Genomic DNA, 20,185 nt, shown 5'->3' on the forward strand with positions numbered 1-20,185 from the left:
CACCCAAGACAGACAGGTCATAGTGAAGAGTTCTGACAAAATGTGGTCCACTGGAGACGAAAATGGCAATCCACTTCAAAATTCTTGCCTGGAAAACCCCAGGAACAGTATGAAAAGGCAGCAGTCCATGGGATTTAAAAGAGTGGGACACAACTTAGCAACTGAACAACAAAGTGAATATAATTCCCAATTTAAAAAATTTCATATTACTTGAATAGAAGTACAATGGAAATATCTAGATTAATGGTAGTTACTGTTTCTTAAACTGTTTCGTTGACGTACTGAACTGTAATTGTCATATGCCTGGGTGCATGCTTTAGTCATGTCCTACTCTTTGTGATCACATGGACTGTTGGGCTTCCCTGGTGGCTCAGAGGTTAAAGCATCTGCCTGTAATACAGGGGACCTGGATTTGATTCCTGGGTCGGAAAGATTCTCCTGGAGGAGGAAATGGCAACCCACTCCAGTATTCTTGCCTGGAGAATCCCATGGAGAGAGGAGCCTGGTAGGTTACAGTCGCAAAGAGTTGGACACGACTGAGCAACTTCACTCTTTGTGATCCCATGGATTGTACTCTGCCAGGCTCCTCTGTCCATGGAATTCTCCAGGTGAGAATACTGGAGTGGGTTGCCATTTTCTTCTCCAGGGGATCTTCCCAATGCAGGGATCAAGCCTGTGTCTCCTGTGGTTCCAGCATTGCATGCAGATTTTTACCCACTGAGCCTGCTTATTTAACTTATATGCAGAGTACATCATGAGAAACGCTGGGCTGGAAGGAAGCACAAACTGGAATCAAGATTGCCGGGAGAAATATCGTAACCTCAGATATGCAGATGCCACCACCTTATGGCAGAAAGTGAAGAGGAACTAAAAAGTCTCTTGATGAAAGTGAAAGAGGAGAGTGAAAAAGTTGGCTTAAAGCTCAACATTCAGAAAACTAAGATCATGGCATCTGGTCCCATCACTTCATGGGAAATAGATGGGGAAACAGTGTCAGACTTTATTTTTTTGGGCTCCAAAATCACTGCAGACGGTGACTGCAGCCATGAAATTAAAAGACGCTTACTCCTTGGAAGAAAAGTTATGACCAACCTAGAGAGCATATTAAAAAGCAGACTCATTACTTTGCCAACAAAGGTCCTTCTAGTCAAGGCTATGGTTTTTCCAGTGGTCATGTATGGATGTGAGAGTTGGACTGTGAAGAAAGCTGAGCACCGAAAAATTGATGCTTTTGAACTGTGGTGTTGGAGAAGACTCTTGAGAGTCCCTTGGACTGCAAGGAGATCCAACCAGTCCATCCTAAAGGAGATCAGTCCTGGGTGTTCATTGGAAGGACTGATGCTGAAGCTGAAACTCCAATACTTTGGCCACCTCATGCGAAGAGTTGACTCATTGGAAAAGACCCTGATGCTAGGATGGATTGGGGGCAAGAGGAGAAGGGGATGACAGAGGATGAGATGGCTAGATGGCATCACTGACTTGATGGACATGGGTTTGAGTGAACTCTGGGAGTTGGTGATGGACAGGGAGGCCTGGAGTGCTGCGATTTATAGGGTTGCAAAGAGTCGGACATGACTGAGTGACTGAACTGAGCCTGTAATTGGCATATAAAAATTAATGCGCTGTGCAGTGCTTAGGCGTTCAGTCATGTCAGACTCTTTGCGACCCCATGGACTTTGGCCTTCCAGGCTCCTCTGTCCATGCAGATTCTCCAGGCAAGAATACTGGAGTGGGTTACCATGCCCTCCTCTATGGGATCTTCCCAACTCAGGGATCAAACTCAGGTCTCCCTCATTGTAGGTGGATTCTCTACCCTCTAAGCCACCAAGCAAGCCCATAAACAATGATAGGTTGAAGGGAAACAGTAAAGCTCTATTTGATCAGCTGTGCTTGCTGTGTCCTGCAGAACAGAGTGACTCAGAGACAGAGGAGTGAACGGTATTTCTAAATTCAAGTTTAGGAAAACTGGGACTGATGGTACTATTGGCTCCACAGACATTTCATCACTCACTCTCATCTCCACAACCTAAAGCAGATGGAATCTAAGATATGTTGCAGTAGAGAAAAATATATAAAAAATGGAACCATAGTGAATTTATTTCAAATAGTAAATGCTCAAGCACAAGACCAAATGTGTCATAAAAGGAAGGACAGTGGCAATTAGATGAATCAAAAATACTGAGTCCAGGGACTTCCCTGGTGGTCCAGTGGCTAAGGATCCATGCTCCCAATGCAGGGGGTATGGGTTCGATCCCTGGTCAGGGAACTAGATCTCACATGCCACAACTAAAGAGTTCACGTGCTGAAATGAAGATGAAACTTCATGATGCAACTAAGACCTAGGGCAGCCAAACTAAAATAAGCTTTAAGAAAAAAAACAACAAAAAAATGGAGTCCAATAGCCAGGACATGGAAGCAACCCAGATGCCCATCAACAGATGAATGGATAAGGAAGCTGTGGTACATATACACCATGGAATATTACTCAGCAGTTAAAAAGAATTCATTTGAATCAGTTCTAATGAGATGGATGAAACTGGAGCCCATTATACAGAGTGAAGTAAGCCAGAAAGATAAAGAACATTACAGTATACTAACACATATATACGGAATTTAGATAGATGGTGGCAATAACCCTATATGCAAAACAGAAAAAGAGACACAGAAGTACAGAACAGACTTTTGAACTCTGGGGGAGAACGTGAGGGTGGGATGTTTTGAAAGAACAGCATGTATACTATCTATGGTGAAACGGACCACCAGCCCAGGTGGGATGCATGAGTCAGGTGCTCGGGCCTGGTGCACTGGGAGGACCCAGAGGAGTCGGGTGGAGAGGGAGGTGGGAGGGGGGATCGGGATGGGGAATACGTGTAACTATATGGCTGATTCATGTCAATGTATGACAAAACCCACTGAAATGTTGTAAAGTGATTGGCCTCCAACTAATAAAATAATATTTAAAAAAAAAAAATGGTGTCCACTTTTACTAAATAAGAATATTGAGTAATGTTATATGATTGCAAAGAAATGTTACAAGATGGTGAAATGTGCTGAAGGAAAATATTATTGTGACACAACGTTTAAACACTTCAGATAAACAAGGACTATAACCATCATTTTATTGCAAGAAAACTATGCATGCTATGGCTGATAAAAGTGGCCCTTTATTTTTCTCATGTAATTGACTCTCTTTTTGTCATGTAATTCTGTCAACTAAAGAAGCCCACTGAGATGCTTCCTGAAGGTGTGCAGCAGGCTGAGTCTGTACTCCCAGAGCCTGGTTATTTTTCCAAGTGGAAACAACTTTCTTGACTTATAAACATTTGTTCCAACACATTCCTAAACTGTAGAGTAGGGAACTGTGACAATTCCCACAATTATAATACAATGTAATGGGATCTAAAATGGAAATTTTGGGTTCATGTTAAATGGCAAGAGAATAGTAGAGGCTCAGCTCTGTACTTACTATTATAAATTCATCAGCAGCAGAAATAATGACTGTATTTCATTATTATCATTTTTAGTCTCACTGTTAGTGACCTTAAGCACAAACTCAGTTAAGCACATATTAGACAATTTATAATTTCTTATGACTTATAAGGAAGGGTTACATTTGAATTATTTACCCAGGTGTGTCAAGAAAAAAAAGATTACACTTGTTTACTCATGACTACTACAAAGGAAAACTTGTTCTCAAGCATCGAGGATGACAGAAACATTCCAGCGCCTACTGTAATTCACTGTGAAAAACAGTGTGTTTACATCAACAAAAATTAGGCTAATGTTTCTGATGACTGTTTTTCAGGAGTAAGTAGACTGATAGTCATCACAGCTTTATTTCCAGTGAGACACACTTGGAGGAGAGGAACCCGAGGTGCCTTCTCTGATGAAGGAGGAAGCGCAGTGTTTGCTCAGATGACTGGGGCTGACCTCCACTCTCACCTAAGGGGCAGTTCGGACTTCTCAGGGGGCTCAGTGGTAAAGGATCTGCCTGCCAAGCAGGAGGCACGTGTCTGAGCCCTGCGTCGGGAAGATCCCCTGGAGAAGGGAATGGCAATCCACTCCAGTATTCTTGCCTGGGAACTGCCCATGGACAGAGGAGCCTGATGGGTTACAGTCCATGGGGCCCCAGAGTCGGACACAACTGAGCGACTAACACTTTCACTTTGAATGAGCAACCACCAGGCAAAGGGAGGCATTGAATCACGTCCGCCCGACCACCAGCGTTTACAGCCTCAGCGAGCCCTGTGCTGTGAGGTCACCCGCCCTGGGGCCAAAGGCATGAGAGGAAGAGGAGCAACGACTGCCTTCTGTCCTGTGCCGTGAGCCCTCAGGTAAGTACGTCTGTCTCCTTTTCACAGAACGACGTTCGACCTTCGCAGCTCCTGCTGCCGTTGGGTTCCCAGCGTTCCTGCCTCGGGAGCAGCCTGCCCCGCCGCCAGCTCCCGCTCCGCACAGAAGCGCGCGCTCTCTCATTCAGCGACCAAGTGGAACTTCAGAGCTCTCCACCCACGGCGGGCATCTCCACCTCCCTAGGGGAAGCGGCTGCCCGAGTGCAGACCGCCCCTCTGCGACGACGACAAGCCCTCCATCACACCTGCGTGGAGTCTGGGGTGTGAAGCGTTTGTGAAACACGCCAAGATCCAGGGGCGCAGTGTCAAAGATCAAGAGTAACAAGTGGGACTTTCGGGTGGTCCACTGGGTAAGCATTCACCTGTCAGTGCCTCCCTGGTCTGGGAAGATCCCACATGCTGCGGGGCAACTAAGCCTGAGTGCTACAACTACTGAACCCGGTGCACCGACAACCCCCTGCATGCTCCTCAACGATAAAGAAAGAAGCCAGGCAATGAGAAGCCCTGGTACTCACAGGAACTAGAGAGTGGCTCCCTGTTGCAGCAACTAGACAAAGCCTGAATGCAGCAACAAAGACCCAACACAGCCAAAAATAAAATAAAAATCAAAACCAGAATAAATAAATAAGACTAACAAGTGGTCCATGCTGTAAGTCTTAAAAGAAAATGATAACTGTGCTGAAAAGTATGAATAACACATTTATTGACTGCAGTGACATACTCTAAGAAGGGAGTTAAAAAGTAAATCATTTTAATGATCTCTGCTGAGTGTTTATCTGCTTTTAAAAAACAACTTCTGTTAAATTTTTCTAATGATCAATAAAGCGTGCTAGTATTAACTGACATTCTTTACAACAGAAAGAATACATATAAATAAACTATTTGAAAGTGGAAAAGTGACTTTTTTTAGAGTACTATGGTTATACAAGGATTTGTATACTAGAGAAAGTGTGTATCATCTCCTAAGATGGTTTCACATTTATGAGGCAGTCAATATCACATTCTCCAGCTGCCACTGGACCTCTGGACATTTCTAATGCTTTTCTTCATTTGACAATATGCTCAGTAGCTCAGTTGTGTCCTACTCTTTGAAACCCCATGGACTGTAGCCTGCCAGGCTCCTCTTTCCATGGGATTCTCCAGGCAAGAATGCTGTAGTGGATTGCCATGCCCTTCTCTAGGGGATCTTCCCGACCCAGGGATCAAACCTGCATCTCTTGCATCTCTTGCACTGTATGTGGATTCTTTACCATTGCGCCACCTAAGAAGTCTTAATATTATACTGGAAACTTAAAACCAAATCCCCGGTGTGATAGAATTGGAGGCTAAATGTAAATCTAACAGTTGTTCACACTAAGTCGACAAATGCTCTCTTTACCACCCCCTCCAAAGACGTTCTGTCATTGGAGCAGGAGCCACAGTTGTCGCAATAAATAACCAGCAAGCCCTGCGTCTCCTCGGTCCTGCTCTCTCTCACTGGCCCCAGACAGACAGGCTTGCTTGCTGTGCCCCTGCCTCCGGGTCTTTGCAGGTTCTCTTCCCTCTCTTCAGAACATGCCTCCACAAGTGTCCACTCGTCTCTGGCACACGCAGCTCCTGCACTCTCAGGCCGTGGTTCAAATATTACCTTCTTAGAGAGATACCCTTAGCCATCTTCACAAACACTGTATCATCACCAGAAATTCCCTAAATCGCTTCCCTGCTTGTTTTGTTCACAGCACTTAATGACATATATCTCTTTAGTTTCCTTTGTTTATAGATGCATTAATCCCCTTCTTCTCTTTCTCCCTACTAGACCTTGAGCTCCATGAACTTTTGATTGCTTATCCAACGCTTGCAACCCTAGAGCCTACACAAGTGCCTTGCAGGCAATCAGATTTTTTTTTTAAATGGGGTATAGATACTTAACAATGTTGTGTTCATTTCTACCATCCAGCAAAGTGAATCAGCTATATGTATACATAAATCCTCTCATTTCTGGATGCCCTTCCCACTTAAATTACCACAGAGCACTGAGCAGAGTTCCCTGTGCCATCCAGGAGGTTCTCATTAGTGATCTGTTTTATACAAAGTGATGAGGGCTGAGGGTTAATTTCATATCAAGGCTAAATATTCTTTTTTCCCCCTTACCATTCAATAATATCTGTTTCTGAAGTCGCATCTTAGAATGTGAGTTATCACCAGCACATCAACTTAGAGCGACCATGCTCATCTTAACCCTATTCTGCCTGAGGCTCTGCAATGTCTCCACATTCTCCCGAGATCCTCACTGAAATGGGGCTGCACAAAGCCTTACTAGTAAAATTCCACCATCTGATTCTGGTGACTCAGCCCTGACATTACATTGAAAGTCAGCATCAGTACTGTGGCTGGAATTGTTTCAAAGGCTGAATGCAGTAATCAGAGCCAATATTCAATCAATACACTATTTAAACAAAAAGTGGGTACTCTGATCTCCTCACAAATATGTTTTTATTGATTCTTCTCTTTTTAAAATCTTTGTCCGTTTTATTTCAGTACTAGAAAAGGGACATTAAGCCATTTATTTGGAAGGCTGTTTTCTTTTTCATGTTGTTTTTAAATTGTCGTATGAAACAATATCATGCTTATTCATGCAAGCCAAATGCCATAGTCAAAACAGTTTACTGGTGTTTATTTTAAAATAGTTTCTGCTCTGTTTGCCAGCTGATTTACCTGACTTTGCTTCTTACCCATTGACCTTTTGGACAAATTTAGTTGTGGCTCTGGATTTCCAGTGAAACTTTTTAGTGTAAAATATACAAACCCAGAATTATTCAAGCTATGGAGATGATGTCATTATAGTGAACACATAATGTACTTTTAGATATCTTCCACTTGGATTCAGCATCAAGATGTCTGTCTAGATAAAAAGAAGGATCTTTAAACAAAGCAATCTGCATTTCACCTTGAAAGTGCACTGACTAATTTGTTTGAGCACAGACATTGGATTATCCAGGACTTATGTTTGCTTTCCTGAGCTAAAAAGTGTCTTCTAATTTTATTGCTTGATTCTTCTGTGACTCCCAATCTTATTTTTATTATATTACCATTTTCTTGTTCTAAAACACTTGTTTCTTTGTGGAGAACAGTGTTCAGATATTACAGTTTCAGATTTGTTCTAGGTGGTTTCTGTTCTTTTGTTCACATAAGGCCAAACATTTCTGAGAGTTTTCAAAGAGATTGGAGTTCATTGAAAAGCAGCATTTTCTGTGATAAAGCTCAGCACATATTAAAGGTGTGAAGAAAAAGTCACTAAGGGAAAACTAAACTCAGGTCATGGGAAAAAATGAGAAATCGTTAGCAATTCACAAGTACACATGGAGAAAACAACATAATTACTTATTTGCTGTGCTTTCTTCTTCCTTAGGCTTTTCTGGACTCAAAAAATATCAGAAATTATGTGAATCTAAAGGTAGACGACAAGGAGTTGAAAAGTTGATGTTTGGATATATGAAAGTCAAGGATGATGTTAGTAGTTAAGATGAGTGTCTCTAAAAAAAAAAAAAAGATGAGTGTGTCTAAGAAAAAGATTTATTTCCCATGATTCCCTACTAATTAGTGATTGAAACTGCACACTTGAAAATCGTTTCTGGGACAGGGGTAAAGACATGTATTTCTGAAAAGCACTGCAACTTCAAGAAGGGAAGCTATATACCTAGATGCACAGTTACAACTTTTCTCTCTTCTGAAACACTTTGTGCAAACACTTTGTAGTTTTAATACAAATTTAATCAATGCCAGATCACCACGGCAGGGACTTCTTGTGTTAAAAGTTAATTTAATTAGATATTTCTTCTCTGATACACAGGTTCAAAGATGACCTTACCCTTAGTTCATCACATTAACTATTGTTTCATTAATAGAAAAATATCAAAATTTGATTCTGTTACCTTGTTCAGCTCAAAAATGCGCAGTAATTGTAGTAATTTATTATTGAAAATGGACTTCCCTGGTGGCTCAGTGATAAAGAAGCTGCCTGTCAATGCAGGAGATGCAAGTTCAATCCCTGCCTTTTCCACCATGCTTCTTGCTTTTGAATTTGCAGTTGTCTCACATTTAAAGCAAAGTGTTACTTGCCCTTTTCCCTGTTTTACTTTATTTACCACAACAAAACTCCTCTCGAAGTTTTCTATTCTAATTCTTCATCATATCCAGACCTAGTCTTCCTATATAGAGCCTTAGCTGCTATATTCAGAGCTAACAACTAGATAAAAATTAAGGAAAAAAATATTTTTTCTCCCAATGCAAGGGACCAGGGTTCAATCCCTGGTCAAGGAACTAGATCCCACGTGTCACAAATAAGACCAGGTACAGAAAAATAAATAAATATTTAAAAAATTAACAAAAGTTTCTATTTCTTATGAGATTGTTTCAGAAACATTTCAGACCCATGATACTGAATTTTCATTCATATGTAAAATGGGTTTTACAATAATCAATGCTATAGCTTCATAAAGCATGACGTTGAGAATAATCCTCACCAAAGACCAGATAGGTCTTAAGTGATATGACATTGCTAAATTTACCAGTCCAATACTGGTCTTCCATTTTGTCTGTACTACAGTAGTAAAATGTACAAATAAAAGATATCACAGAAAAAATAAAATAAATAAGTACTGTGGTCAAGAAACCATGGTCAAAGTCCTGCCGCAGTTTCTCTGGACCTAGAGCTCCTCCAGGCTCCACCTGAGCTGCGTCCCCACTCCAGCTCCTGGGGACGCCTGTGCTTCCTCACCCCCCTGCCAGCTTTTCAGACAAATTCAGGAAGCCTCCTCCAGCCCCTCCTAACAGTCGTGAGCAGTGCAAGTGAGGTGAGGGTGTGATGTGTTTACATTTTTAAACATAAAATTACAAATGCCAATAAATGATCAAATAATACGTGAATCTTCAAAGCAAGACTTTAAAATGTGTGAAATTATGAGTGCTGTTTGACTGAAATTTGACAAAATATCCAAGACCGCTGACTATCATTGCACAACTTTCGTGTTCTGTTGAAGGGAAGGGATATTTATATAAATAATTGAAAACTGATTTTGCTAAGATGAAGGTTAATAAAAGTTTACAAGATATGACTCAATTTTTTTTTCCATTTAAACATTACCTTCCCTTCAATAGATCACCTTGATTTGTTCAATGAAAATTACATTGCTTCAACATTATCTTTAAAATTAAAAGATAAATTAGAATGAAAAATATAAAGAAATCAGAATGACTTAAATTAAGCTGAATATAAATGCTTTTGAAGATGTAATTAAATCTTATTTAGTTTTTATAAAGATAAGACTAATGTTTATCTAGTTTAATATTGTTTACCTGCCAAAATAAATTACAGATATTAATACTCCACTCATATTTCATCTAAGGCTACCATTTGAGAATGGTGCTAATTGTTTAACATCGTAAAATATTTGTAAAGTATTGTGGTCCTTTAAGATTGTGCATGCATACAATTCATATCCCATACAATATCATATCCCAATTCATACAATTCATATCCCATACAATATCATATCCCAAATTCTGTGATAATTTGGGAGAAATTGATACTTTTATTCTTCTCACACTTTTCCATTTTGTTGGCATTTTCCATTACTTCTTTCAGAATGACTCGACTGCTTTGTTTATACAGATCCTGTGCCTTTCTTGTGGACATCGTTTCTAAGCATTTTATTATTGCTGTATGTATCGTGGAAAGATTGTTTCCCAATCCTATTTCTAGGTATGCATGCCTTGCTATCCTACAGATAAACTATTGATTTCTGTGTTTATAGCTTTTGCCAACTTTAGGCTTTAGCAAAAACCCCATTGAGCAGACAAGGCTTACTTTGCTGGATTTGCTGAAATAAGAAAGGAAAACACCCTGGCAGAATCTTAACAGCCCAGACAGGAAGAGTGGAGTGATGGGTTTGTAGGGTCTGGCTGGGTGCCAGATTCTCAGAGGAGTCTTGTGAGGTCAGGAACTCCTTGGAACCTGGAAGCATGTGAGACACAGTAGCTTTATTCATGAGCATAGGAGACCAAGTTCTGAGCAGAGTTTGCACAATGGTCTTGATAATTCAAGTGTTTTTACTTGTTTACAGTTGATATTCTGGGCTAAGTATTTCCCAGAGCCAGACTTACCTTGTCCTTCATTTTTCTCAGCCTTCATGTAGTGACAGGAATGTATCTTGGGGATGTATAGTTTCTAATCACAGGGAAAACCAAATCCACATGGGTTTATGCTCTCAGCCCCTCCCCCTTGACATCCATGTCAGCCCAGGATGGATATTACAACACCAGTGTCTGCAAACAGAAGCGATTTCCATCTTCACTGCTTTCTGGTGAGCTGTGGATATATGATAAGGCTCTGCTGGCAGTTTTTCAGAATTATTACTGTCAAATTTTCTATTTCTTTTTGCTCAAAGATCACTTGTTGGACCACTTGAAGGGACAAAGTCCATTTTTCAGTATTTCGGATTTTGGTGATGACACATTTGAGCAAAGTGACATGGAATAATACTGAGAAAGATACCTCTCAGGGTTTGTAGTCCTGTATTCAGCAGGAGATAAGGGTTTCCAAGCTCTATTTCCGTGAAACATGGGCTACAAAGTTGCCAAGTGTTGCTATTGTTCAGGCAGACATCTTCATGTCTAGGTTTGATGGGAGTTTTATTTTTCTGGCCACTCGACTCATAGCTTTGTCATTTACAAAGCACTTATTGCTTGATTCCAATTACACAGAAAAAAGCCTTTCTTATTGCAATGAACTAGCATCAGAGGAAGCTGGTAATCATTCAAAGGAATACAAGTAAAAAACAATAATTATACTGAACATGCATCTTAATCAAAAGACACACAAGGTGTGACTCAAAGCATGAAAAGGAAAATTAAAGACGGGAAACATATACACATTGTAGATAAGAAGTTTGAGTATCTGTTAATAATCTAGATTCTTAAGTAAGTGAAGGAGAAAGCGAGGATGCAAGGGGAGAACACAGGCGAGCAGACTGAAAGAGGAGAACCCGCCTCTCATAGTGGGAGCTTCCTTCCTAGGTCTTCTGGAGAAGTTGTCTCCTAGGTGGGTCGTCATCTTGGTCGGTATTCTGGGATTAGGGGCCCTGAAAAACTGACTATAAACTTCTTGAGGGGCCTGGCTTGAGATCTCTGGACCCTCGAACTTAAAGATGTATGCTCACTCCTGCTAAAAGTTGCAGGGGGCAAGTTTTGAGTGTAGAACAGGAGTAGCTCTGGTGGCAACTGAAGGCATTTTGTGAAGAAGCTGCAGAAATTCAGACCATGAAGACCAAGGTACAGTCCCAACAGATCTTAATGAGACAGTCTTAATTTATGAGAGTATGAACAAAAGATACCTAGATTTTTTTTTGCTTGCGAAAAGTTGAAAGTGAAAGTGTTAGTCGCTCAGTCATGTTTGACTCCTTGCAACCCCATGGACTGTAGCCTGCCAGGCTCATCTGTCCATGGTATTCTCCAGGCAAGAATACTGGTGTGAGTTGCCATTTGTAAAAATTTAATGAGCTGTAATTAATAATTTATGCACATTTCCACAATGTAAGCATGTTATGATTAAAGATGAATCTGTGCGATTGACCCTTACTGTCATATTGGAAAGTCCTGCCTACCTCCTGGTATACACAAATGTGAAATTTAAAACCTAACTTTAGAAAATATTTGAAGCAGCATTAACTTCCCCTACTCAAAGAAAAAGAAACTTAAATTTATTTAAAAAGTGTATCAATCTGATTGCCAAGGTGTGTTAATGGCTGAGAGGAGAGTATTCTACAAAGATTCTGGGGGCTTCTCTGGTGGCTCAGTGGTAAAGAATCCAGCTGCCAGTGCAGGAGACATGAGTTCGATCCCTGGTCTGGGAAGATCCCACATGGTGCAGAGCAACTAAGCCTGTGCCACAGCTACTGAGCCTGTGCTCTCGAGTCCAGGAGCTACAAGGGCGGCCAACACGCACCACAAGTAGAAAAAAACCCACACAGCAGTGAAGACCCAGCAAAACCATAAACAAATAAATAAAAATTTTTAAAAAAGGTTCTGTGCTGTACAGTAGGTTCTCATTAATTATCTATTTTATTCATAGTATCAATAGTGTGTATATGTCCATCCCAATCTCCCAAATCATCCAACCCCTCTGTCCCCCTTGGTGACCTAAATTAGGAGGAAATCGAAAAGAAGAGGGGATATAGTTATACATACAGCTGATTCACTTTGCTGTACAGTAGAAACGAACAGAATGCAGTAAGGTAATTATACTCCAATTTTTTTTTAAAAAAGGAAAAAAGAGATTCTGGTCTCATGTACCATTTAAAACCTACCTTAAAAACAGATCTCTCTCTAAAAAGAATGAGTCAGAAGTGGCCTTCAACCTGCTAAAGTATTTTAGGTGGTTTGTACAGTCACACAAGACAACACTTGTGAGTTTCTATATTGCACAAAAACAGCGTGTCAAGGATTCAGGTTGGTTCAGTATCTCAGGCAACAGTTCGTTTTGTAAACAAATATCTGATGAAGAGACATTCGCGTGGTTCCCAGGAACAGACTACTTATTCTTCAGAGTCTGTCATTTAGGAATTACCCTGCTGGGAAGGCCTTGGTCAAGACAATGTCTGAACTGCCTTCCTATGTGGCCACTCACACACACACGTCTGCCATGGAGTTCATCACATCTTGCTGACACAAAGCGTTCTCAAGCTTCCCTGAATTACTTGCACAAATGTCCTCCCAGCCTGTACTTACCATGTGCGGTTTCTGAGTATAGAGAGGATGAAGTCAAACTAACAAAACTGCATTTTCAAAGCTTTAAAAGTTATCATATAAATGTCATTGAAAACATGTCACTGGTGACATCCATTACACTGGATAAGAAGCAAAAGTGTGTCAGTCGCTTCAGTTGTGTCCAACTCTGCGACCACATGGGACTCTGGCCCACCAGGCTCCTCTGTCCATGGAATTCTCCAGGCAAGAATACTGGAGTGGGTAACCATTCCATTTTCCAAGGGATCTTCTCAACTCAAGGACTGATGATCAATAAATCAAGTCAAAACCTAATGTGCACTTTTTATTGGCACTAAGGAATGCTGCTTTTGCTTATAAGGTCCAAGGACCTCTTCATGACACTTTTATGTTTGAGTATCACTTTTTCCCAATGCTCCAGGCCTTCACCAGATCTGTCCTCAAGAGAAACCACTTTTCAGAGGCTAACCTACTCAGGTTTCCTCACTGCCTAGTTGCCCTGGGGCCAGGAACTACCTACCTCTGTTCCGCTCCTGATCCCACATGGGAGAACGAAACATCTGGAGTGGAGAAACACAAGTGGAAATTATCACAGGAGCCAGTTCTGGAGTAGGAAAGCCTTAACTGTAATTTATGAATTGCCAGAGCCTCAGTGGAGACAACCTGTGTTAAAAACTCCAGGACCTAACAATGGAGGGGTGACACCCACAAGATTGTGGGGTTTACCCTGAGGAGCTCAACCAGGTCCTCACATTAAATATCAGTGAGAAAACCCTTTATGCTCTAACAGAGAGAGAGCACTCTGTTCTGAATAAGGCTGCACTTGGGGAGACCTAGGAACAAGAACCTAACCCACCTGGTTAGGATCATTAGAGCCTAACTGAAGGAGCAGAGAGAAAGAAACAAGTGAAATATATGAAACAATTTGTGGTTGTTCAGTCACTAAGTCATGTCTGACTCTTTGGAACCCCATGGACTACAGCACTCCAGGCTTCCTTGTCTTTCACCATCTCCTGGAGTTTGCTCAAACTCATGTTCACTGAGTCGGTGATGCCATCCAACCATCTCATCCTCTGTTGTCCCCTTCTCCTCCTGCCTTCAATCTTTCCCAGTATTAGGGTCTTTTATAACGAGCTGGCTCTTTACATCAGGTGACAAAGTATTGGAGCTTCAGCATCAGTCCTTCCAATGAATATTCAGGGTTGATTTCCTTTGGGATTGACTGGTTTGATCTGTTTGCTGCCCAAGGGACTCTCAAGAGTCTTCTCCACACCGCAGTTTGAAAGCATCAATTCTTCGGCACTCAGCCTTCTTTATGGTCCAACTCTTACACCTATACGTGACTACTGCAAAAAACATAGCTTTGACTAGATGCACCCTGTTATGCCCAATGTCCGAATCCCCGAGCGGGAAGAGAGAAGGCTTCCGAGACAATGCAACTCGCAGGAAGGGAAGTTTATTACTGACTCGAGTCAGGACTCCCTACCGCAACCAACGCAGTGGTGTGGGTCAGAGAGCCCCAAGCCCAACTTGCTACACAAATTTATAGAGTGAGAAGCGGATTGGTTACACGTTTGCAAAACAATTTCATTGGTCAATACTTTCGCGCGGGCGGGACTTTCCTGGGGGTTTCCGCCCCGTTCCTAATTTCCTAATTGGCAAACATCAGTGAAAGCTAATTGGTCCTAATTGGCAAACAGTGGTCATTGTTAAGCGAAAGCTACCTGATAGTAGGAAGGCCTACTCCTAATCTAAGTTGCGTTACTTCTGCTCGCCTCACACACCCCTGTTGGCAAAATGATGTTTTTACTTTTTAATATGGTGTCTAGATTTGTCATAGTTTATCTTCCAAGGAGCAAGTGTCTTTTAATTTCATGGCTGCAGCCACCATCTGCAGTGATTTTGGAGCCCAAGAAAACAAAGTCTCTCACTGTTTTCATTATTTCCCCATCTATTTGCCATGCAGTGATAGTTGGACATGACTGAGCGACTGAACTGAATTGAACTGATGAGACCAGATGCCATGATCTTCATTTTTTGAATGTTGAATTTTAAGCCAAACTTTTCACTCTTCTCTTTCACTCTCATCGAGTCCCTGTAGTTTCTCTTTGCTTTCAGCCATTAGAGTGGTATCATCTGGCTATCGAGGTTGTTGATATTTCCCCATTAATCTTGATTCCAGCTTGTGACTAATTCAGCCCAGCATTTCACACGATGTTCTCTGCATAGAAGTTAAAGAAGCAAGGTGACAATATATAGCCTTGATGTACTCCTTTCCCAGTTTTGAACCAGTTCATTGTTCCATGCCTGGTTCTAACTGTTGCTTCTTGACCTGCATACAAGTCTCTCAGGAGGTAGGTAAGATGGTCTGGTATTCTTATCTCTTTAAGAATTTTCCACAGTTTGTTGTTATCCACACAATCAAAGGCTTTAGCGTAGTTAATGAAACAGAAGTAGATGTTTTTCTGGAATTCTCTTGCTTTATCTATGATCCAATAGATGTTGACAATTTGACCTCTGGTTCCTCTGCCTTTTCTAAATCGATCTTGTACATCTGGAAGTTCTTCGTTCACATACTGCTGAAGCCCAGCTTGAAGGATTTTGAGGATTACCTTGCTAGCATGTGAAATAAGCACAGTTGTGTGGTAGTTTGAACATTTTTTGGCATAGCCCTTCTTTGGGATCGTAAGGAAAACTGACCTTTTCCAGTCCTATGACCACTGCTGAGTTTTCCAAACTTGCTGGCATACTGAATGCAGCACTTAAATGGCATCATTGTTTTTAGGGTTATGAAATAATACTGGCTCGAATTTTATGCTCAATCTATATAAGACCAAAGATAAACAAGAAATCCTGAGAGACACGGGGTGGAGGGGGTGGGGGACAAAAACAAAGCACCTTGTCTGCTGCTGAAATAGGTCCAAGATTGAGCTGCTCCTGCCTAGGGTGCCATGGCAGCAAATTGAAACTTTCATGACTTTTGTGCCTCTAGACATGTTCCTCTTGACCAGAAACACTGCATATCCAGTCAGTCAATCCCCAAAGGCCAAACTGATTCTGGATCTATACTCATTACCTTGCTTTTTCTCATCCTAAATGAGATTGACTGTTTTGCTCAACCAATCAGAAATTTTCTATTTGTCTCCTTCTTGTTCTTCATTCTTTCTTAGAAAAGTTTCTTGCCTCTCCCCCATTTTGCAGTTTTCCAAATGGAGATTGTTTGCTTCATGAAGGGTTAAAGTTTGTTAGTATTTCCTGAATTTTCTTTAATCATTCTCTAATACCTTAGAGGAACAAACCTAAAGATTACATTTGATTTCTCAGAATCCATGAAAACAAGAAGAGAGTACAGTATTTAGTGTTGAGAAAAAAATAACCAACTTAGAATTTTATATCCTGCAAAATTACCTATCAAAGATGAAGGAGAAATATAGACTTTCTCAGACACACAAAGACTGAGTGAATTTGTTGCCTTGGAAGAAATGGTACAAATAAGTTGTTTAGAGAAGGAAAATAATAAATTGTTTATACAGAAGGAAAAAATAATTGTTTAGAGAGATGGTCAGAAACTCAGGCCTGAATAAAGTAAGAAAGAGCACTGAGGAAAGAATAAGTGAAGTCAAAATAAACTTTTATTTTTAATATTTCTCATGTATCTATCAGATAACATTTTGTTAAATAATACTACAAACAGTATATTCAATTATGTAAGCATATATTATATACTTATACATGTTTGTATATGGGCTTCTCAAGTGGCTCAGCTGTAAAGGATCTGCCTGCCAATGCAGGAGATGCAGGTTCGATCCGTGGGTCAGGGAGATCCCCTGGTGAAGGAAATGGCAACCTGCTCCAGTATTCTTGCCTGGGAAATCCCATGGACAGAGGAGCCTGGCAGGCTACAGTCAATTGGGTCACAAATATTCAGACATGACTTAGTGACTAAACACAATAACAACATGCTTGTATATAAATTCTAAAAATGACAGCAAAGATTCAAGGGATTGAAGGAAGGGACTAGGATTATTTTGTTATTTTAAGGTATTTATACTACCTTTGAATTATGACATTATTTGAAAGTGGCCTTTGATAAGCTGTAAATGTATGATGCAAACTCTAGGGCAACCATTAAAAAAAGTAAAAAATGTATTTAAGTGATATGCTAATAAAAGGGAGAAAATGACATCATACAAAATGCTCAGGTAAAATCACAAAAGGCAGAAAAAAATGTCAAAAAAATTAGATGGAAAAGGGCAACAAAAAAACTACAATAACAAATATGGTAGATACTAATCCAACTACATCAATAATCACTTTGAAAGTCAGTGCTCTAAATGACCAATAATTGATTGTAAACCGGATCAAAACAGCAGAGTCAATCATACGTTGTCTATAGGAAACTCATGCTGAGTAGAAAAACAAACAGATGAAGGAAAATACACAGGTAAACAGTAGTCAAGAGAAAGCAGGAGTAGCCTATTAATTTCACAGAGAACAAACTTCAAAGCAAAGAAAGGTATCAGGGATAAAGAGGGCATTAAATAATGATAAAGGGATCAATTATCAGGAAGACGTAACAATCCTTCATGTGAATGAACCTAGTAACGGATAAACTGTGTGAAGGAGAAGCTAATAGAATTGCAAAAGACATAGGTAAATCCACTATCTGAGCTGGAGATTTCAACAACTGTCTATTAGAAATGGACAGATCATCAGGCAGAAAACCAGGAAGGACACAGTTAAACTCAACAATAACATGTAGGAACTTCCCTGGTGGTCCAGTGGTTAAGAATCTGCCTTATAATGCAAAGGACATGAGTTCAAACCCTGGTTCAGGACTTGAACCAAATCCTTAGTTCAGGAACTAAGATCCCACGTGTCACGGAGCAACTAAGGCCGTGTGCCACAACTACTGAAATTACTTGCTTTAGAGCCCACACCCCCCAACTACTGAGCCCGCACATCACAACTAGTCTGGAGCTGCAACAAAAGATTCCACATGATGCAATGAAGGTCCCGCATGCCACAACTAAGACCCCACACAGCCAAATAAATAAATATTTAAAATATAACATTCATTAGTTGGCTACAATTCACAGCTATGAATCATGGCAACAACAGAACACAGATTATTCTCATGCTCACAAGGAAGATTCACAAAGATATACCATACCACATTCTGGGTCACAGACACACTTTAACAAATTTAGAACAACAGAAATCACATAATGAACTTCCCTGTTGGAACCGTGGATAAGAATCCACGTGCCAATGCAGGGGACACAGGTTTGATCTCTGGCCCGGGAAGATTCCACATGCCACAGAGCGACCGAGCCCATGCCCCACAGCTATTGAACCTGTTCTCTAGAGCCCATGCTCCACAACAAGGGGGGCCACATCAATAAGAAGCCCATGCACCACAAATGGAGAGTAACCCCTGTGTGCTACAACTAGAGAAAAGCCCACACAGCAAGGAAGGCCCAGCACAGCCAAAAGCGCATTCTAAAAAATGAAAAGAAACTACCAACCAATATCTCTCATGAACATAAATGTAAAAATCTACATGAAAATATTAGCAAATAGAACCCAACAGTGTATAAAAATAGTTATACACCACAAGCAAGGGTGGTTTATCCCAAGTATGCACAGTTGGTGCAACATTTCTTAATTTTAATTTTAAAAAGAATAATGATCCTGGTTGATCATATCCAGCTTTTAAATTTATCTTGTTATGTAAAAAGATAGAAAAAGCAATAACTCAAAAGTACAGCCCTGGGGTGTTCACTTCGGCTCCTGTTAACATTTGTGTCTGCCCCAGATTCACGCGTTAGATTTTTTTTTTTTTTTTTACAAAAGTTTATTCTTAAATGTACAATAGGTTCCAAGACAACACATCATTCTAGTTATAGGCGGCAACAGATATCATGGCAGGGAATCCAGGTGTTTAAACAGGAATGGAACTAAGGGTCATCACTGCCTCAGGCGCAAGGGAACAGCTTACTTTTTGCCAGATTTCTTAATTCCACCAGTGGCCAGGGGGCCTTTCCCTGCGGCCTTTGCTTTTAGCTCCTCGAGTTTCTTCTGCTCCTCCTTCTGCTTCTGCTTGAATGCCTTATCTTCCTCGTCCATCTCCTTGGCTTGCTTCTTGGGCTGCTTCAGGGGCTGCTTCTTGCCACCCTCGCGGCCCGACATGGCACCTGCCGCCCCTTCCCCAGACCCTGCCACATCACGCGTTAGATCTTGATGCCCATGTGATGATATTAGGAGGTGGGGCCCAGGGGAGACACTTCATCATGAGAGTGGAGCCCTTGGGAACAGGGTCAGTGCTGTTTCAGAAGGACCACGGACCTCCCCCTTTCTCCCTGTGAGTCCACATGGACCCGACCCTGACCCCAACCACACTTGGCCTTCAGCCTCCAGAATCATCTATTGTTTATAAGCCTTCATGAAAGTGAAAGTGAAGTTGCTTAGTCATGTCCAGCTCCGGCGACCCCATGGATTGTAGCCTACCAGGCTCCTCCATTCATAGAATTTTCCAGGCAAGAGTACTGGAGTGGGTTGCCATTTCCTTCTCCAGGGGATCTTCCCGACCCAGGGATCGAACTCGTGTCTCCCGCATTGCAGGCAGATGCTTTACCTTCTGAGCCACGGGGATGGCTGTGGTCTTTTGTTATAGCAGCAAAAGGGACCAAGGCCCTCCCCTCACTCTACTTCTATGAAAAAGGTTCCGTGTGTGTTATGCGTGCCGTGCTCTATGCATGTGCTGTGTATGTGTTCCCTGTGTGTGTTCTGTGTATATGTTGTATGTGTGTTGTGTATGTGTTCTGTGTGTGGTGTTGTGCAGAATAAGGCCACTGAGTTTCACATTTTACAGAGATGAGCCCTAGTAGGTGATCAGACAAGCACAGTTTCCTCCTTCCAAGCTCTTTGCTCCAGATCATCTCTCATTGTCATGAGAGTGATACTCTCTCACCCATTCAACAATTTTAATTGTTGCATGTTGGGAGACGTGGTAGGGACTGAAGTTCTGATATTCCAGGTTGGGTGGCCCATGGTTGTGGTTGTGGTCCTCC

The 20,185-nt window shown here is 41.3% G+C and overlaps 1 protein-coding gene across 1 annotated transcript; it reads right to left on the reverse strand.

The window, feature by feature from the left end:
* Nucleotides 1-18,957: 18,957 nt before the first annotated feature.
* Nucleotides 18,958-19,326, reverse strand: LOC136167783 (translation machinery-associated protein 7-like). The gene has a single exon (XM_065935301.1). It carries the CDS (start codon nt 19,302-19,304, stop codon nt 19,110-19,112), a length of 195 nt encoding a protein of 64 aa, XP_065791373.1. The 5' UTR covers nt 19,305-19,326; the 3' UTR covers nt 18,958-19,109.
* Between the last annotated feature and the right edge of the window lie 859 nt (nt 19,327-20,185).

The sequence above is a fragment of the Muntiacus reevesi genome, chromosome 1 (genome assembly GCF_963930625.1).
Source record: "Muntiacus reevesi chromosome 1, mMunRee1.1, whole genome shotgun sequence".
NCBI classification, from domain to species: Eukaryota; Metazoa; Chordata; class Mammalia; order Artiodactyla; family Cervidae; genus Muntiacus; species Muntiacus reevesi.